Source organism: Lipophrys pholis, assembly GCF_963383615.2.
Source record: "Lipophrys pholis genome assembly, chromosome: 6".
NCBI lineage: Eukaryota > Metazoa > Chordata > Actinopteri > Blenniiformes > Blenniidae > Lipophrys > Lipophrys pholis.
Window position 1 is genome coordinate 31,010,668 of NC_137629.1, and position 19,574 is coordinate 31,030,241.

The window sequence follows — 19,574 nt, forward strand, 5'->3', positions numbered from 1 at the left end:
CTCGCCTGGCGACCCGTTCTTCAACGCTTTTATTTTTAAACCATCCGCCAAAACCGTGTCGCCTCCTTGAGACATCCATGGACACTTTAAATCAAGACAGACAGACATCGCCTGACCCCCCGTGTACAGCTTCCCTTGTTTCTCCATCACCCACACGTCTGTGGGATGGATGAGTTTCGGAAAATAGGAAAGAAGCCATTTGATGAAGGTTTGCATCATGGAGGTTGTGAACTTTTGCTCCCTGGCGGGGTTAAAAGAGTTGAGGTGGACCAAATTGTTTAGCCTCCCTGCAAGGATGCTCGCAGGCCTTACATAAGCTTCCACAGGAAAAGCACACAGCATGTCTCCAGTGAAGGATAATACACGGAGCCATAGCAAACGTCTTCGTGTTGAAGAGGGGCGTGTCTTTTACTCACATGTTTATTCAATGTCCTCAACTGGCTGCACTTCCTTCTGCGTGACGTGGTTTGGGACCTTGGGAGAAGAGTTATCTTCCATTTTGTTGAATCCCACTGCCAACAAGTTAACACTGTGGGTCCCCGAGCAAGACCTTTGACCCCCCCCCCAGCAGCTCCATGGCTGCTGCACTGTGGCAGCCCACTGCTCCCAGTATGTGAAGGTGAACTACGACTAGGCCGGCTTAAAAGCAGAGAAACGACTTCAGGGGCCGATGAAGTGTGATTTCTTTCATCTGTGTGCCGACATCCTGACAGTACAGTGGGAGTTCTGGATGGAGAACTCGTACTCCTTCATGGTGGCCATAAAAACCGGGACCACTGGGGCGGCGTTGTGTTCTGCTGGGGAGGAGGGTTATCTGATTTTAGGATTTTAGTTGGAAAACACTTAGTTAGTCAGATGTTCAGTTAGTTTGTTCTATTGATTGTCAAGTGAGGTTTTTTTTTTTCTTCTGTTCCTTGAAATGGTGAATAAAGAGACTTTGAAACCTCATTGCTCCTCATTGCTCCTCTCTGCTCCTCTCTGCTCCTCTCTGCTCCTCATTGCTCCTCATTGCTCCTCCCTGCTCCTCATTGCTCCTTATTGCTCCTCTCTGCTCCTCATTGCTCCTCTCTGCTCCTCATTGCTCCTCTCTGCTCCTCCCTGCTCCTCATTGCTCCTTATTGCTCCTCCCTGCTCCTCATTGCTCCTCATTGCTCCTCTCTGCTCCTCATTGCTCCTCTCTGCTCCTCATTGCTCCTCTCTGCTCCTCCCTGCTCCTCATTGCTCCTCATTGCTCCTCCCTGCTCCTCATTGCTCCTTATTGCTCCTCTCTGCTCCTCATTGCTCCTCTCTGCTCCTCATTGCTCCTCATTGCTCCTCCCTGCTCCTCATTGCTCCTTATTGCTCCTCTCTGCTCCTCATTGCTCCTCTCTGCTCCTCCCTGCTCCTCATTGCTCCTTATTGCTCCTCCCTGCTCCTCTCTGCTCCTCCCTGCTCCTCATTGCTCCTCCCTGCTCCTCTCTGCTCCTCTCTGCTCCTCATTGCTCCTCTCTGCTCCTCCCTGCTCCTCATTGCTCCTCTCTGCTCCTCTCTGCTCCTCATTGCTCCTCTCTGCTCCTCTCTGTTCCTCTCTGCTCCTCCCTGCTCCTCATTGCTCCTCTCTGCTCCTCCCTGCTCCTCCCTGCTCCTCTCTGCTCCTCCCTGCTCCTCATTGCTCCTCTCTGCTCCTCTCTGCTCCTCCCTGCTCCTCTCTGCTCCTCCCTGCTCCTCCCTGCTCCTCATTGCTCCTCTCTGCTCCTCCCTGCTCCTCTCTGCTCCTCTCTGCTCCTCATTGCTCCTCTCTGCTCCTCCCTGCTCCTCTCTGCTCCTCTCTGCTCCTCATTGCTCCTCTCTGCTCCTCCCTGCTCCTCATTGCTCCTCTCTGCTCCTCTCTGCTCCTCATTGCTCCTCTCTGCTCCTCTCTGTTCCTCTCTGCTCCTCATTGCTCCTCTCTGCTCCTCCCTGCTCCTCCCTGCTCCTCTCTGCTCCTCTCTGCTCCTCCCTGCTCCTCATTGCTCCTCTCTGCTCCTCTCTGCTCCTCCCTGCTCCTCTCTGCTCCTCTCTGCTCCTCTCTGCTCCTCATTGCTCCTCTCTGCTCCTCATTGCTCCTCCCTGCTCCTCTCTGCTCCTCTCTGCTCCTCCCTGCTCCTCTCTGCTCCTCACTGTGGTTACACTCTGGGACCAGGAACAATCAGCCTTCTGTATGCCTCAATAAAGCCTCTCTGTTGTTGTTCTGAACACCCCCCCCCCCCCCCCCTCCCTTTCTCTGTGTGTGTGCGCATATGGCAGAGACTATATTCGTGTGTGTGTGTGTGCAGTGAGAAGGAAGGTGGAGGTCTTCATGTTGGACCACAGGGTTGTTGGGGGGGGGGGGGGGTCTTGCTGTGTGGACGCTCTGCGAACTGGTGGGGACATTCTCCAATGTAGAGGCTTCTGTAATGTGGGGGAGTCTTGCAGACTATGGGGGGAGTTTGTACCGTCAGAAAGTGTGTTAAAGTTGGGGGGGGGGGATCTGGACTTTGTCGTTAGAATGCAGTCTGTTGAGTTTGCAGATGGTTGTGAAGTCTTACTGTGTGGACGGCCCGCCGACTATGGGGGACTGTTTTGTGGGACAGCCTGTGCTACAAGGGTCTTTACTGTGGGAATGTCTTTATTGTAGGGGAGTCTACAGACCTTTGGGGGTGCAGGCTATAGAGTTTGTACTGTGGGAAGGTCTGTGCTCCTGGGCAGTTTGCATAATGTTTGCAGCACTGCAGACTGTGGGGGGTGTCGGAGGTGTTTGTGATGCGTCTCAAACAGGTGTGTGTGATGGTGTTCGGAGAAGAAGAAGAAGAAAGAGGATTAAGGCGGGATGAGAGGAATGTGAGACTCTGGGAGAAGACGGGGGAGGGAGGAGAGGAAAGGGTGTGTTTCATGTTTGGGGAAAAGGATTAAGCGCGAAGAGGGAATCAATAACAGATTCACGCATTGTTAAAGGCTGAGTGGTTTCTCTCATGAATTGCAGTTTGTCTGCTGGAGACTTTTGTCTCCCTATAACCTGCAATATTATAGTAAATCTACATAATCAAAGCGGTGATAGAATATTCACATTATAGTGAGTCTGAGTACTTTGTACTGTGGTTTTATGTCTGTTCCTTCAGTGATATCTACAGATATAATCACAGTGGATAGATTTTCTATTTAATGGGATTTTTAATAGTCTGGGATTCTCTCTTTGAACTTCTACTGTCTTTTGTTGCTTTTTGCTTCGAAAATCTAATCGTAATCTCATACTTGTGCTTCATATAATGCTGTGCTCATCCATGGTGAACGATGCCGTGCTGTGATTGGTCGGAACGAGCCTCGGCCTTCGTGGCTGATGAGCCGCTTCACGGTAGTCCGACCTGGACCGTGGATGTCTGGTAAACGAGGAGCTATAATAGTGATTGTGGTGATATTATTTGATTGTAATGATCATATCAACAGCCAGTTGTGTGTGTCAGGTGTTTTTTTTTATTTTTTCCTGAATCATCTCTGGATGTTTATGAGTGGAAGTCAGATGGGAGGAGTTGCTTCCTCAGCTCCACCTCCACCCATATCCTGCCTTCCTCTGAACCTCCTCCTCCTCCTCCTCCTCCTCCTCCTCCTCCTCCTCCTCCCCATGTGTTTGAGTTTTCATTAAGGACACTCTGTAAAACAAAATAATTAATATGATTTAACTTTTTGGGGAATTTACCATTTTAATTTTGGACTGAGAGTTTTTGATTCAAAGTGCTTTTATATTTGGCGGCGTGTGTCAGTACAAGTGTGCACGCGCACAACTGCAGTATTGTGCTCCTGGAAGTTAGTTAGGAGCGTCTGGTACAGAAGTTCTTCCTGCGGCTCTGGAATCAGATGTTTCTGTGTGGAGGAGGAAGCTGCCGTGACTCACATCCTCAGGCTTTGTTTTCCCGCTGCAGTGTGTGAGTGTCTGCGTGTGAGCGTGTGTGCTTCACTGTGTGAGAGTGTGTCACTGTGTGTACTTCACTGTGTGAGAGTGTGTCACTGTGTGTACTTCACTGTGTGAGCGCCATTGTTACCGTGGCCAATTTTCTTCTTTGTTACGTCGTCAGGTCCGGCCACTCGGTCGCAGTTTCTCACGTTTTGCGCGTTATAGTTGCGTAATTTGTCAGAGCATCGTCGTGTTATATTAAAGTTGTGTGTTTTAGTGGTGTAGTGTATTACAAGCGAGTAATGTGATGGATGCAGTGGTGACCGTGTTATGAGTGTATTTTGTATTATTGTAAGGCAGTGTTATAAGATAGTGTAATGTCTTGTGTATTACTGTACAGTGTGATTGTTACACAGTGTTTTTCATCAGTGTATTGCGTTATCATTGTTATGATATTATTTACTTGCGACAAGGGGTGAGAGTAAATAAGTTTTTACTTCTTCTCACTCCTTTTCGAATACTCATCTGACGATGTTTTTCTTGATTTATTTTATATTATTATTACTGTTATTCATTTATTTATTTACTGAGAGGAAAATTTTTTTGTTAATTTTCTTTTCTTTTTTTCTTATTGTTTTGTACCTTATTCGAAAAAAACATTTCAATCAATCATTGTACTGACTGCATGTTGTGGTCACCGCTCTTCCCTCACCGGGAGAAGGTCACGGGAAACGTGCGCATGAGATTTGTTGTTGACCCTTAAGTGTGTGTGGTTGTTTGTCTGTCTGTGTTTGCCCCGTGACAAGTTGTTTCAAGTTATTGCAATATATTCTAGTACTACGATGTTTCAAAGTAGTGCAGTATAGAGGTTTTGTGTCATAGTACTTGTTATGATCCCTTGTTGAAAACAAAAGAAAAATAATCAAGGAGACAAAGTGGTTGTGGGGAAAAACAAAGACATAAAGATGGATGCTTCAGTTGTGCCACATGAATGGAAGTTAAAAAAAACAAAAAAAACAAGGCCTTGATCAATGATTTCCAACACTGGTCCTGGAGACGCCCTGTACTGCAAGGCAAGCCCCCCCCCCCCCCCCCCCAACAAAAAAAACAATAATGAGTTTGTCATTGCAATCAGCATGGAGAGGCTTAATATATGCAGAAGTGCATATCTGGGACCAGTGTTAGAAACCTCTGGCCTAGACTATAGTAAAAACAGAAGTAGAGAAAAAAACCCTTTTAGCTCTCACGTATAACACAAACCACGAGCACCGACCAGTAACCCAGTGTTTTTGACAGAAAACAGCTTAAAAATGAAAAAGGTTGCCGCAAATTTACCTAATCCACAAACCTTTTCTTTTTTTACACAAAAAACCAAGAAACACGAGACGGCAAAAGAACAGGGCCTCTGCAGAGCTCTTTTGTTAAAGCCGATGGGCTGGCTTCACTCTGTGGCGGCCAATGGTGATGACCTACTTGAATACTGCAGGTGGACAGCAATCAACAAAACAATTAAGAGAGAGAGAGAGAGAGAGAGAGAGAGAGAGAGAGAGAGGTCTTTCTTTCCTTTTTTCTTGTTCTTTCTTTCTTTCCCTTTGTGCATTGTAATATAGTTGTATTTTTGGCCATTCGGAAATAAGAGTGGAATCTCCAGATAAAATAGAAAAACTAATCAAGAAGAAACTGCGATCAGAGTGCTGCTGACTGGGGGCTCCTTGGTTTTCTGACAGTAGAATGGGAGGCGGAGCTTTCAGCTCTCAGGCTCCTCTCATGTGGAACCAGATCCCAGTTTCAGTAAGGGAGGCTGACACACTCTCTACTTTGAAGGTTAGACCCAAGACTTTTCTTTTTAATAAAGCTTACAGTTCAGGCCGTCCTAGGCTGATGCTGGAGGACCGACGCCGAGCCTCTTTTCCTTTCTCACTCACCATGCGTCGCCTCTCTTCCAGTCTGTGCTCTTTCTCTCCCTCTCTCTACCTCTGTCAAACAGGTTCTCTGACAATGGAACAGATCTTTGTGATTTGCCCTGATCCATCTGCACTGTGTGAATCTCTGTCTTAACTGTCAGTCGTATCCCTTTCTCGCCTTCTATCCCCTCACCTCAACCAGAATAGCATAAAGCCACCATCTCAGAGTCTGGTTCTGCAGGTTTCTTCCTATAAAAATGGGAGTTTTTTCCTTTCCATGCTTGCTCATGTGAATTTGTTGCGTTTTCTCTGTAAAAGCGCCCTGAACTAATTTTGTTGTATTTAGCGCTATCTTAATAAAGTTAAATTGAATTGAATTCTTATGAAGATTTCTTTCATTCTTCATGGTTCATCACCTCATGCTTGGGATTCCTGTGTTTTTGGTCAGTACAGGGGATGATGGTTGTCGAATGAATTTTGATCAGTAACCTTCCCGTCTGTCTCTTTGTCCTGCAGATGGACGTCTGTCCTCTGTCCCCGCTCTAGGTCAGTGATGGCCAACGTGTCCACGGGCAGGGAATCCCGATCCAGACTCCATGTTGGTTGTCATGGCCTCGCTGGATGGAAGCACGCCGGTTGAGACATTTCTGGCAGCAATCCATCTGGAGAGGTGAAATACACACTGATACCCTCAGCTTGGATCTCCCTACGAGTCACAACAACCCGACTGATCAGGCTACAGACTGACCAACAAGCTGACATGACGACCTACAAATTGTTGTGTTTTTCAGTGTTTTGAGTCATTAAATCCTCATCTCATAATGCCATCAGAATGACGACATCTCTGTCTGTTCCTGGCAGGTACTTAGACACATTCCGTCGAGCCAGTCTGGTTTCGGCTCAAGACTTCACTCACTTAGATCATGACGCATTGGTCAGTTTGGGAGTAACCGCCACCGGACATCGAAAGAGGATCCTGCGATTGGTCAGTTACCTCCAGAGGACGGAAGGTCAGAGGGCCAATCAGAAAGGAGATCGCCCTCGCGGTCGTTGTCAGTCGGTTTGTTCTTCGGACCAAGGGTGCAGCAACGCAGGACCAGTTGACTTTGAGGCATTCCGAAACAGCTCAGTGCCAAACCTCACCGCCATGCTGACAAACTCCGAAACCAGTAGAGCGCCGGTGAAACCGGTCCCGAAACCCAGAACTGTCTTCAACCGCCGTCGGACTACACCAGTCCACTTTTGCCCCACGCCAGAGTCAGCACCTCACCGCAGACTGTCCCAGGATTCCATTGGTTTCACAGTGCTGGAGGACCTGACCTCTGAGAAGATGTCTGCGTCAGGGTCTAATGAGATCTCTGGCTGTCAGCCACTGAGTCAGGCCGGAAGGACGAGGACCATGTGCAGCTCATCTCTGGCTGACACTGGAGGCCTGTTACCTCCTGTTCCCCCACGTCTGAACCGCAGGGCCACCCCTACTTCGTCACAGGAATCCCCACCCTCTTCTCCACCTGGACGCGCCGAGCACAACCCAGCTGTTTCCCCGCTGACCTCCTTTCCTGCATCCTCCCCCGGTAACTCTCCTGGGCCCGGGGCAATGGAGATGGTCTCTAACGACATCTACTGGGGCACCTTACCCAGCTCTGTTGGTCCTAGTGGTCATCGGAGTTACTGCAGTCAGAAGTCAGCACCTCCAACACCGCCAAGACAGAACCCAGTCCGGAACCCGGAAAGAAACAGGTTGGTCAGGTTTTACGTATAAATGCTCGGCCTGTTATCCTGAACCTACGGTTCTAGGACCTGCAGTGGACCACAAGGGGAGGAAGTGAGGAAGTAAGACCTGGTCTATGACTCAGCGCTGTGGTTTAAATCCTGCAGAATTCCTTTTTTTTTTTTTTTTGTTACTGATCACTAACGTGTGTGTTTTCAGTGGCAGCACTTTAAGTAACACCTCTTCAGGATCAGCTCGAGGTGAGTCCAAACTCTCTGACATACCTGGGGATATAGTGAAGGTTTTTGGTTTGTTTTTTCAGATAAAAATACAGAAACGTGAAATGTGATCTGTTAGTAAATCAGTTTAAAAGCTCAAGTGTCCTCGAATGATTTTCATCCAAACAAGGAGCAGGATCAGTCTTATTGTGGGTTCATTCTGTTAACCAGAGTCGACTGAGGATCCAGAGGAGGAGATCAGTCCATACTGTGAAACGGTTTTCCAGAGCCGGCGACAGCCGAATGCCATTGAGGTGAGACTGAAAACCGGCTGCCATTTTTCTTCACTCAGCACTCGTTCCGTCCCACTCATCGTTCAACACAAGACCTCAAACAAAGTCTTCTATCTGCAGATGGAGAGACTCAAATCAAATGGACAGGAGCTGAGGGGGGCCGAGGACAAACACACTGAGGATTATGGGTAAAAAAATACACTGAGTGGGAATTACAGACCCAATGACCGAGGCCTTGTTTGTTCCTGATCGAGTGCTGATCTGGTGTGTTTTTGACCTTCAGGTCTCAGAAGCAGTCCTGGACGAAGCGTCTGTCCCATGCTTTGCTTTCCGGAGATTCTCTGGGTTACAGTACTTTAGGGGAATCTCCGCCCCCTCTCCGCGGTCACCTTCTGCCGCCTCATGTCTCCTCATCCGAGGCTGACGAGGACCTGACCATTTCCCCGTATGCCAGCTACACGTCCCTGACGGAGAGAGCGCCCCCCATCATCAGCGGCTGGCTGGACAAGCTGTCTCCTCAGGGGTGCGTTTGATTTAAAGGCCTGGTCGGAGGAACCTGGATCACTTTAACTTTCTCAGGTTTAATATCTTCTTGTGTGTTGGTCAGGCATCAGAGGTCAGGGCATGCTGCTCTGCTGCGCCTCTTCCTCTCTGCTCCTCCCTGTATCTCCTCCCTCCTGAGGAGTTGCCTCATCATCGTTCTCTCCTCCTCCTCCTCCTCCTCTTTCTCTCGGTGTGTTTCTGTTTTTCCTCTCTCACGGCTTTTCCTTAAACTCTTTGCATCAGAGCTCAATCTGTCTGTGTTCACCGCCGAGCGGTGTAATCTGTGCTCACGTTACTCCTGTAGGTCTGATTTGTGGCTTTATTTCTCAGGAACTATGTTTTCCAAAAGCGCTTTGTGAAGTTTGATGGGAAGAACCTGATGTACTTCGGCAGTGAGAAGGTAGGCAGCCTCCCCCGCCGCTAAACTACACTGAGCTCCACCTTCAGGCCGACACGCTCTCATCTGTGTCTGGTGTTTTCCAGGACGTCTACCCCAAAGGAGTCATCCCATTGGCTGCTATACAGATGGCTCGTCCAGCCAAAGACAACAAGTTTGAACTGGTGACCAGTCAGCGGATTTTCGTGTTCAGGACGGATAATGAAGGTATTTGGGATGTGACTTTAGATCGTTTCATGTAGCAATGACAACGTGGTACAGGCACGTTGATAGTATTGGTGTTCTATTCTATTCTATTCTGTTATATTATATATGTGTCCTATGTGGCAGTGCTGAGGCGGCGCTGGGTCTCCACGCTGCAGGAACATGTCAGGGAGCAGCTTGTGTTCGGACGCCGGCGTTTCGGACCTGGATCGCACTGCCAGAAACACGGATCGCTGGAACTGAAAGGAATCAAATCCAAAGTGTATGCCGCGATCAACACCGACCAGATCTGGCTGCACAAGAACGAACAGGTGAGAACAGGTGAGAATGTAAACAGAACAGATGGGAATAGCTGAGGACAGAACGTAGGGCGGTTAGGAGGGTGGTTAGGGCTGGGAACTGATCAAAACAGAACCTAATAACTAGGAATAAGCGGGAACAACTGAGGACAGGTGGTAACAGCCAAAAACAAGTGAAAATGTGGCAACAAAAAAGATGCGAAGAGCTGTGAACATTTTGGAACGGCAAAACTGAGAACAGAACAGCTGCAAACAGGCGAAAAAACAGCAGGTGGGAACAGGTGAGGGGAATTATAAATAAGTAGGAACAGTCAAGAAAAGCTCAGATCAAGTGAGATTTGAATTGGGAATGAGCAAATGTACGTGTCTCCACAGTGTTTCCGTAATGGAATTGGTATGACAGTGATTGAAGCAAGAGGAGCAACGATTCGAGACGGAAAGCACCGCAGCTTTGACCTCATCACACCGTACAAGAGCTTCAGGTAGATAAGTCGCTGCTACTGAAGTCTTTGTGGGTGAAAACAAACTGCCCAGCGGTGTACGCTTTGGCTCTCCTGGTAGAGTCTGGGGTCAGTCACACGTCTGTGGCAACCATGCAGTACTGAATCTTGGTCCTCACCTGCTTCCACCTAACCCCATCATCTCAAACAGCCAATCCCGTTCAACTCACACCACCAAGGCGCTCCACACTGCACCACGCCCCTTCCTGTCTACAATCTCCATGTTCTTGTTTTCTATGTTCCACCTCCTCATGTCCATCATGCGGTTCTCCGCCACCTCAGTTTCACGGCCGACTCAGACCGTGAGAAGCGGGACTGGATGGAGGCACTTCAGGAAGCCATCGCCGAGACGCTGTCGGATTACGAGGTGGCTGAGAAGATCTGGTCGAACCGATCAAACCGGACATGTGCCGACTGCAAGGCTCCAAACCCAGACTGGGCCTCTATCAATCTGTGTGTGCTCCTCTGCAAGAACTGTGCAGGTACAACCAGAACCGACCTGAACTACCACAGCCATCGACATGAGACCAACCGCGGGCTCATCTTACACCAGGTTACCTCAGATGAATACATTTAGAAACCATATGGTAACCATCAGACCCCAGCATCTCTACAAATTGGTCTTGAGTCTTCATCAGAGAGCTAAATAAAACCATGATGGGTCGTAGTCACGATCAAGAGTTAATTTGCAATTGAAATCTACTTGAATTTCTTATCAGGCATCAATGACTGACTTTGTGTGTGTGTGTGTGTGTGTGTGTGTGTGTGTGTGTGTGTGTGTGTGTGTGTGTGTGTGTGTGTGTGTGTGTGTGTGTTTAGGGCAGCACAGAGGCTTGGGCTCGATGGTTTCTAAAGTTCAGAGTTTGAAACTTGACACAAGTGTTTGGAGTAACGAGATCGTCCAGGTGAGTTGAGGAGCCGCCCATCTTCATCATGACGACCTCCAGCTGACCCACAGACCCCCGACAACCCTCCCCCCCCCCGAGACACATCTGTTTGTCTTGTTCGTTGCTCAGCTCTTCATCATGGTTGGAAACGATCGGGCCAATGACTTCTGGGCTGCTCGTGTGACTCCGGCAGACGAGTTGGACTGCGACGCCTCACCTGAGCTGAGGAAAGACTTCATTACCCAGAAGTACAAGGAGGGTCGATTTCGCCTCCCTCACCAGATGTTCAGCAGCCAGGAGGAGCTGCTCAAGGTGCTCAAACATCTCCTCACATGTTGAAGCTTCTTTCTCAAGTTCTGTCATTTATTCATTGGTTGACGCCTCCTGTGCTTCTGTCTTGCAGGTCTTGTGTACGGCAGTCTCTGAACAAACGCTTCTGAAAACTGTGACTCAGATTTTTTCGGAAGCTGAGTCAGCGCGACTCACTGACGATTCAAACGGCTGCCAGCAACAACAGACCCACCAGCTGGATTACCACGACATATCAGGTAATTTACTGAAATCGACTTTAATCAGCTGTATTTACCTGTAAGCTGAAATCTCCAGAACCTAAATTTAATCCTCAAATCATCTGTAGAACCAGAAGTGTAATTCCTGTCTATAGCTGTGTTTAATCTGCTGTTGTCTGCTCTGTTCTTCCTGGAAGATGTTTCTGGTTACTGTTTTCTGATCTCAATGAAGAGTACGTTATTAATGTGTTCCTCTCATTGCTTGTCTTTGATTGTTCAAACGCCGGGTGTTTGCGCCCTTGAGTGTGTGTGCGTGGTTGACTTTGTATTGCTGTCCTCAGATCCAAGTGTTTACGATGAGATCATGCAGCCTGTCCTTCACTCCGGCTTCCTCTACAAGTCCAGCTCAGTCAGCAGAGGGACTCTGTCCAGGAAAACGCGGGAAGGTAGGAGGAGTCTTACCAGTGACTTCTGAACCACGTCAAACGTTTTATTTTTGAAGCTCCAACAAAAAACACTTGAACAAAAAGATAAACCTGATAACCAAGCGGGAGCTTGTTCTATAAGAGATGAGCTGAATAGATGAAAACACTGTCTCCTATTATACTTCACACAGTTATTTACAGACACTCTGATAATACAGTGATATCCAGTTTTCCATCTCCGAGCCAACAAGCTTATGATGTTAATAATATCACACAGGGAGAACACTCTGACTCGTCCTCGTGCTACTAGATCTCTCGGGTCAAAAGCATGTTCACATACTTTGGGGCCACATGTTGTACATATCAAACATAATGTGTTGTTGTAGACTTCCAGAAGTTCTGGTGCACAGTGGATCAGTCCCTGCTCCTCTACGAGTCTGGCCGGTCATCCGACCCCTGCCTCCAGATCAGCGTTAAAGATATTGTGTGTTTGGGCGTGAACCGACCCGACTCCTCTTCCTCCTCCTCCTCCTCCTCCAACCACGGATTCATTGACAGGTTCGGCTCTCTTCAGCCATGTTTAGACTCTTGCGTCGCGTCGTGGTCTCTGAGTCTGAGTATTGTGTTTCTTGCATGTTGCAGGTTTCGTTACACCTTCGAGTTGTACTTGAGGTCCGACAAAGTGTATCAGTTTGGTTTGGAAACGGCTGACAACCTGCACAGCTGGAGCAAAGCCATTGGAAAGGTCTGCACTTCAGTTTCGGCTTTTAAGTTTCATTCCGGAGCTTCTGCTCGGATCCAGATTTCATGTGACGCTCCCTCCGGTTGTAGCGCTCATCTGTGTGACTCCTCTTCAGGCCGCCACCCCGCTCAGCTGCCACTGCCTGCTGACGCGTCAGTTTGAGCGTGTCGGCCTCCTGCGGTACCGCGCCATGCTTGACCCTCAGCAGTGGAAAGAGGCGCACTTCGTCCTGCAGAAATCCAACCTCTTCATCTGCCCCCACAACGAGGGAGCGGCTGAGGACATCATCAATCTCAACCGCCTGCAGGAGCTCAGTCAGTGTCTCCATGCTCCTGTTCCTGGTTCTAGGTTCCAGGTCTAGCTCCAGGTCCTGGTTCTGGTTCCAAGTCCAGGTCCAAGACCTGGTGTACCGATGCGGTCTGGCTGTGGGCTGCGTGAGCTCTGACAAGTCTGTGTTTGTGTTGAAGGTGTCGTCTCGGAAACCGAAAACCAGGATAAGAAGGACGTCCTGGTTCTGGTGGAGAAAGGAAGGTAAGATGGCCAGTGTCTGGGGGTGGGGGGGGGGACACCCTGTACTGGTTCTGGTTGTGGTCTGATTGTTTCGGTCTGTCAGGACTCTGCACCTGCAAGGTGTCTGTCGGACAGATTTTTCTCTGTGGCTGGCAGACATCCAGCGAGCGGCCGGCGGGAAAGGAAACACTTTGAGAGAGCAGCAGCTGAGCAGGAATGACATCCCCATCATCGTGGACAGCTGCATCGCCTTCATCACTCAGTATGGTGAGGAAGAGGAGGATGATGTCCAACACAGACGATTCCTAATGTGCGCACACAGTAGCTGCCAGCCAGTGAGGTGATGGTTCTTCTGGTCCCTGCAGGTCTGGGTCATGAGGGCATCTACAGGAAAAATGGAGCCAAATCCAGAATCAAACTGCTAATGGAGGAGTTTCGAAAGGACGCCCGAAATGTCAAACTGAGGATCGGTGACCACTTCATCGAAGACGTGACCGATGTCCTCAAGAGGTTCTTCAGAGAGATCGAAGACCCCATATTCATGGCCGACCTCCACCCACTGTGGCAGGAGGCAGCGAGTGAGTCCACTTGATTTCGGATCACCGTTCAGGTCGAGGTCTTCACTCTGTTTTGTCAGGTTAAGGTTTTCCGTCTGTGCTGTTGTCTCAACCTCATTTGTTCTGTTGGCTTCATGTCGTCCGTCTGTATCGACCAGCCCAGGTCTTCTCTCTCTGCTGACAGGTCCTAGTCGTCAGTCTGTATTGTCGGGTACAATCTGTCAGGTGCAGGTGTTCATTTTCTTAGGATCTGTTTCTTCAAAAGTTTGCAGTAATGTAGCAGGTCATTTTAACATCAACATCACAGTGACGGACCGGTGAGATCTGAGCTGAAACACTGGGAAATGATCAGAACCAATTCTGATTCTGGTCCTTTTCAAATGTTTTGCTTTCACTTCAGAAGTCTCTCCGAAGCCTTCCAGGCTTGAACGTTACAAAGAAATCATCCGCAGCCTCCCACGAGTGAACCGCACAACACTGGCTGCTCTCATCAGTCACCTGTACAGGTGAGTTCACTTCTCATCACAAACATCCCCACCACCATCATCATCATCACCATCACTGTGATCACCATTCTTCATCACCATCCCCTCCTTCTCAAGCTTTATCTCCTCATCCTCCTCTCTCCCTCAGAGTCCAGAAGTGTGCCGACCTGAACCAGATGTGCACCAAGAACCTTTCGCTGCTCTTCGCCCCCAGCTTGTTTCAGACGGATGGGAAGGGAGAACACGAGGTGAAGATCATGGAGGATCTGATCGACAACTACCTGCAAGTGTTCGACGTGAGTAACTTCCGAGAAGATCTTCTTCTGCCGACCTTCACATGGAGCCGCTGACCTGCGTCACTGTTTCAGATCGATGAGGAGCATCAGACGCAGATTGAGCTGGAGATCAGCCTCATCACTTCCTGGAAGGACACTCAGGTACAGTAACCCCCCCCCCCCCTCTTCCCCACGATGTAACAGAATAGTTCAAATCTGGTTCGTATGACAAACCAGTGTGTGTGTGTGTGTGTGTGTGTGTAGCTTTCTCAAGCTGGAGATCTGATCATTGAAGTCTATCTGGAGATGAAGATACCCGACTGCTGCATCACTCTCAAAGTAGGTCCGGGCACGTTAAGGAAGCAGGGCAGTGTGTGTGTGTGTGTGTGTGTGTGGGTTTGTGGCAGTACAGTTGTTGCCCTGAGACAGCAGAGCTGGAGGACACCTCATTTCTCTTTTCCTGCATTGTTAGCGATGACGTCAGTGTGACCTTTGACCCCTGCAGGTGTCTCCCACAATGTGTGCCGAAGAGTTGACCAATCAGGTTCTGTACATGAGGAACATCCCTGCATCGGACAAAGAAGTGTGGATGACGTTTGAGGCGATCGAGGACGGTCAGCTGGGTGAGCGAGCGCCACATGCACACACACACACACACACACACACACACACACACACACACACACACACACACACACACACACACACACACACACACACACACACACACACTCAGCCACCCCTGACTGTCTGCTGTTGTCTCAGAGCGTCCGTTACATCCCAAAGAGAAAGTCCTGGAGCAGGCGCTGCAGTGGTGTAAGATGGCCGACCCGAGTTCCGCCTACCTCGTGGTGAAGAGGGTTCCTAAAGGGGAAGGTCTCACCATCCTCACTTGTAAGTCGACACCAACTGAGAGACCAACCTGTGAGGAGGAGCTGTGCTAACATCCACGTCTCTCCTCCGTCTTTACTTCTCTTCCCCCTGTTTCCCCCTGTCTTACTCTGTCTCTTCCCATCTCCCCCTCTCCTCTCCTGTCTCCGCCCGTCTCTCAGCCTACAGGAGTGAGATCATGAAGGTGGGCTTGTTGCGGTGTCGTGAGGAGCCTCCAAAGCTTCTGCAGGGGACCAGATTCCAGGAGAGAACATTCCAGATCCGCGATCACAAGCTGCTGCTGCTCAAAGATAAGAAGGTGGGGTGGAGATCCAGGGTTGGTGTAGCTGAACTTGCCTGACACAGCCATTCTGATGTGTTTTTTTTTGTATTTGTGCACAGAGCATCCGCCCAGAGAAGGAATGGTCCTTGAAGTCCATGAAGATCTACATCGGTATACGGAGGAAGTTGAAAGCGCCGAGCAGGTAAAAGTTGTTCTAACAGGTGACACTATAGCTCAGCTGCGGATACCTGAACCTCTCCTGCTTCCATGCTGAAGTGTTTTACTTTCATCGCCACTTTCCTTCAGTAATCAGATGTATCAAGAGAAATGTGGGAAAGCAAGTAATGACTTCTCATCAGAAAACCTTTGTTTAGATTAATAGAGAAACATCCTCTGTTCAAGTAGTAAAACATCTGATCTGCTTCAGATTCACAACTTCCTGTCTGAGAACTCCCTCTTTTGGAGCTTCCTGTTAGGCAGCTTCCTGTTTGAGAACGTCCTGTCTGGGTACTTCCTGCTTCAGAACTTACTGTCAATAACTCTGGTCAAAATCGAAACCCAAGCTTTCACTGATTGTCTCTGCTCAGTGGACAATAATAGATACACAAGCAAAGACGTGAGGAAGAATCCCTTCCTGTTCTTAGACTATGATGCACATATTAGGAAAGACAGGAGCCTCCACATTGAGCTGTGCAGAAATCCCACACATACAGAGCAATACTTATACTCTTTCTCTCTCACGCCACCTGTTGCAACATAAACTGGATGTTATCGGAACCAAGCAACACGAAGCTGATAATATACCACCAGTAGTCAAGCTAAAGTAAAGGAGCACATTCATCTGAAAACTGGCTCCTCCAGCTGGACTTTTAAGAAAACAATAGCGCTCTCGAATGAGAACAACAACACAGTGGGTGAGGAGGAACGAGAAAACAAATAACACCGTTATTCGCTATGTGTCGGGTCTATCTGAGAAATTGAGACAGAGCCTCAATAAAAATGACATCTTAGTATTTTCCAGGAACGTACTCAGACAGACAAGTTGGTGTGCTGCCATACGCAGTGCAGCCAACGGTACAATAACTGTTATATTGGTGAAACCAAACTTCCATGACCCAACACAGAAGGGCTCGCTCCTCGGGTCTGGACTCGGCTGCATCCTTTCATTATACCATCCCTCTCCCCATTACAACATTATTTCTTCTCAGCCAAACAAATCCAGCTTCAAGGTGTTATGGTGATTTACATGTGACCTCTTTTGAACCTCATATTACCTCATGTGACTCTAACGACCACAACGAAGGTCATTAAAATGCAATAGATTACCAGAAAGTCCGTAATAACATAAGAAATTCTAGTCCATGAATTTATGACACACCCAAAGAGTTGAAATACCTGAGCTGATGAAGCCATTTGGAAAAGAGTAAAACGTCTTCAAAGACACACGACAGAGTCCAGCTGAAATGAATCAGTTGCTTTGAGATTCTCAAAATCAAACAGTTTATCTGAGAACTTCCTGTATCCGAGCTTCTTGTCTGTTTCACACGTCAGTAGGGTTCATCCTTTTTAAAGCAAAAGTCAGATAAGATTAGAGCAGATGGGAGCTTCTGCAGCACTAAGTTCTGCCTGTGTCCGGTTACAGGTGGGGCTTCACCGTCATGTCAGAGAAACACCAGCTGTAAGTACTTCCACGTCCATGTTGTGTGTGTGTGAGAAGGCATTACAGTGGTGCAGCAGGTTGATGGTGTGTGTGTTTCTCCTGTAGATTCTTGTGCTGCAGCTGTGAGGTTGAACTGTGGGACTGGATCACCAGCTTCCTCAAAGCTCAGGTGAGTATCCCCCCCCACACACACACACACACAGAACCGATCCACCTCTCAGGTTGCAGTGACGCTGTCTCCTCTCTTTCAGAATGATGACCCCGGCCCTCCTCTGCTCAGACGACACTCTTCGTCTGACATCTCTAAGCAGAAGTTCGGCACCATGCCGCTGGTTCCCATCAGAGGAGATGAGAGCAACAGCAGCATGCTGTCAGCCAATCAGACGCTGGTACGAGTCTCAGACACAAACTGTGCTGCAGCCGGCTGACGCTGTATCAGAAAGTTTTGTCTTAATGACGTGGCTCATGTTACAAAGCACAACACCCCACACTGATGTGTGTTTTCTGACTGCGGTTCTTATTCTTTTGTAGAGGAAACTTCATGACCGGAGGACTCTCTCCATGTACTTTGTGAGTATCTGAAGTTGTGAGTGCTGACTCGGCATTTTCTGGGACCGACGGCAGGACTAATTTTTCTTGATGTTTCTTCAGCCCATGAAGGTCCAGCAGGACTCGTGTGAGGAGCGTTCAGAATCTCCGGACCTCCCCGAGCCGCTCTACGAGGAGGTGGGAGACTTTGGCCTGCAGGTACTCAAATCGCTGGAGACCAGCTTCCTGTCCAGCAGTGCTGCAGAGACCCAGGAGGTCCAGGATCACATCCGCATTCCCCTGGAACCCGGAGCTCCGGAGCACGTCGTCGCCCCAGTGGAGGTCTCTGTGGAGACAGTGAAGCAGATCTGCAGCACAGCGGCGGCGGGAGGAAGAGGAGGAGCGGCAGAAGGAGAAGAGTGCAGCTCTGCAGACTCAAAGGTTGGGGGGAGGAGAAGGCAGCAGCTGCAGGGAGTGTGCACACCATCACAGGAGCTTCTTCTGCAGGAGCTGTCGTCAGCCTTCACCAAAAAGACCGACGGGGAGGAGGAAGAGGAAGACGAGGAGCTGGAGGAGGAAGGGGAGGACGAGGAGGAGACTTCAGCTCTACAAACTCTAAAGCCATGAGAAGGAGGCAGCAGCTGCAGGGAGTCTGCACGCCGTGACAGGAGCTGCTTCTGCAGGAGCCGTCGTCACCAAGAAGACAGAAGAGGAAGAGGAGCAGGAGGACGAGAGGCCATATGATGTCTGACCCTCCTGACTGAGGAGACGGCGACGTGTCCCTGAGAGTTTCACTCGCTGTCGGCGCTCTTCTATTTTTTTTTCACGTGACCTGTCCTCCTGCTTTGGAGGGTCAATCAGTGGATTCCCTGTGTGCGTTAACAGCTCTCCGCCTGCGGAGGCGCTGCAGCTGCATGGCTTCCACAGAAAGCTGGAGGAGAGGATGGAGCAGACGAATGGGTGAACGGAGACGAGGTCTCCATCTCATTCACCATCTCATCAGCTACGTTGGTGCTGTTGAGTTGTCACAGAGCGTGGAGAGATGAAGCCGTATAAAATCCTGTGTTTGTGTGTAGAAATGTCTCAAATCTGCTGATAAACTTCACTGTATTTGTGTGAGTCTGGAAGCTGCAGATTCTTTTAAACTTTCACCAAAAAACAAACAAAACAAGACACCGCAACGAAGAACCTGAAGTCTGTCGGTCTACGGCTCCGTGTGGAAACACATGCACTGACTGTCCTTAAACAACATCCTGCATCCAATCAGCCAATCAAAGGTCTCCTCTGATTATTGATCTTCAAGGTATAGATCAGACGGCTGAACGCCACATCAGCGATCAGCTTTAACCACCTCTTAAACTTTCGAATGATTGAGAGCTGGAAAACACTAGAAACTGATCCAACCACAAGGTTTGAAGAAACATACATACCAGGCTGGAAAGGAGGATTACTCTTAAAACCAGTTCAGAATATATATAAAAACTAGTACAAAAACAGTAAATTCACTGTTAGGTTTGAGAATAAAGATCCTTTAAAAAGATTTCACACATTCAACAGGTTTTGGGTCCAGCAAGATTGTTTGTCCGTTGTTGTTAGCTTTTTTTTTACCATTGTGCAATGACCTCATACTCTCCTCAATGTAATAAACATGCTCATTAAAAAAGCTATTTACAGTCTTCTCTGCTGTTTCTCTGGTAATTCAATACATATTCATATGTTTCCTGTCAGCAACACAAATGCTGACAAGGAAAGAAAGTATAAAAAGACGACGGGGGAAGTAAAACCTCTCCGTTCCGCCTGTAAGAATATCAAGAGCTCAACCAGTAAGAGACAACAAACACCAGAGATATTGGAATTTACCAGAGGCAAACCCCAAAATGTACCAGGT

The 19,574-nt window shown here is 48.7% G+C and overlaps 1 protein-coding gene across 2 annotated transcripts in view; it reads left to right on the top strand.

Annotated features, from left to right (window-relative positions):
- The window catches only part of arap3 (ArfGAP with RhoGAP domain, ankyrin repeat and PH domain 3), a 20,694-nt gene extending 1,332 nt beyond the window's left edge, over positions 1-19,362 (top strand). The window contains exons 2-35 of one of the 2 annotated variants that reach the window (XM_080465898.1): positions 6,307-6,460; positions 6,652-7,530; positions 7,721-7,761; positions 7,951-8,033; positions 8,133-8,200; positions 8,296-8,535; positions 8,886-8,955; positions 9,039-9,159; positions 9,283-9,467; positions 9,831-9,937; positions 10,238-10,437; positions 10,775-10,860; positions 10,972-11,154; positions 11,246-11,390; positions 11,693-11,797; positions 12,163-12,334; positions 12,419-12,521; positions 12,634-12,832; positions 12,986-13,049; positions 13,132-13,295; positions 13,394-13,606; positions 13,986-14,091; positions 14,219-14,366; positions 14,439-14,507; positions 14,610-14,684; positions 14,851-14,968; positions 15,111-15,239; positions 15,398-15,534; positions 15,618-15,700; positions 17,141-17,176; positions 17,264-17,327; positions 17,410-17,547; positions 17,690-17,728; positions 17,810-19,362. In XM_080465898.1, the coding sequence (XP_080322024.1) occupies positions 6,387-6,460; positions 6,652-7,530; positions 7,721-7,761; positions 7,951-8,033; positions 8,133-8,200; positions 8,296-8,535; positions 8,886-8,955; positions 9,039-9,159; positions 9,283-9,467; positions 9,831-9,937; positions 10,238-10,437; positions 10,775-10,860; positions 10,972-11,154; positions 11,246-11,390; positions 11,693-11,797; positions 12,163-12,334; positions 12,419-12,521; positions 12,634-12,832; positions 12,986-13,049; positions 13,132-13,295; positions 13,394-13,606; positions 13,986-14,091; positions 14,219-14,366; positions 14,439-14,507; positions 14,610-14,684; positions 14,851-14,968; positions 15,111-15,239; positions 15,398-15,534; positions 15,618-15,700; positions 17,141-17,176; positions 17,264-17,327; positions 17,410-17,547; positions 17,690-17,728; positions 17,810-18,313 (5,148 nt within the window). In that variant the 5' untranslated portion in view covers positions 6,307-6,386 and the 3' untranslated portion in view covers positions 18,314-19,362. Of the gene's footprint in view, positions 1-6,306; positions 6,461-6,651; positions 7,531-7,720; positions 7,762-7,950; positions 8,034-8,132; positions 8,201-8,295; positions 8,536-8,885; positions 8,956-9,038; positions 9,160-9,282; positions 9,468-9,830; positions 9,938-10,237; positions 10,438-10,774; positions 10,861-10,971; positions 11,155-11,245; positions 11,391-11,692; positions 11,798-12,162; positions 12,522-12,633; positions 12,833-12,985; positions 13,050-13,131; positions 13,296-13,393; positions 13,607-13,985; positions 14,092-14,218; positions 14,367-14,438; positions 14,508-14,609; positions 14,685-14,850; positions 14,969-15,110; positions 15,240-15,397; positions 15,535-15,617; positions 15,701-17,140; positions 17,177-17,263; positions 17,328-17,409; positions 17,548-17,689; positions 17,729-17,809 lie in introns of both variants that reach the window. The other variant, XM_080465897.1, reaches the window with a different exon arrangement.
- The last annotated feature ends 212 nt before the right edge of the window (positions 19,363-19,574 follow it).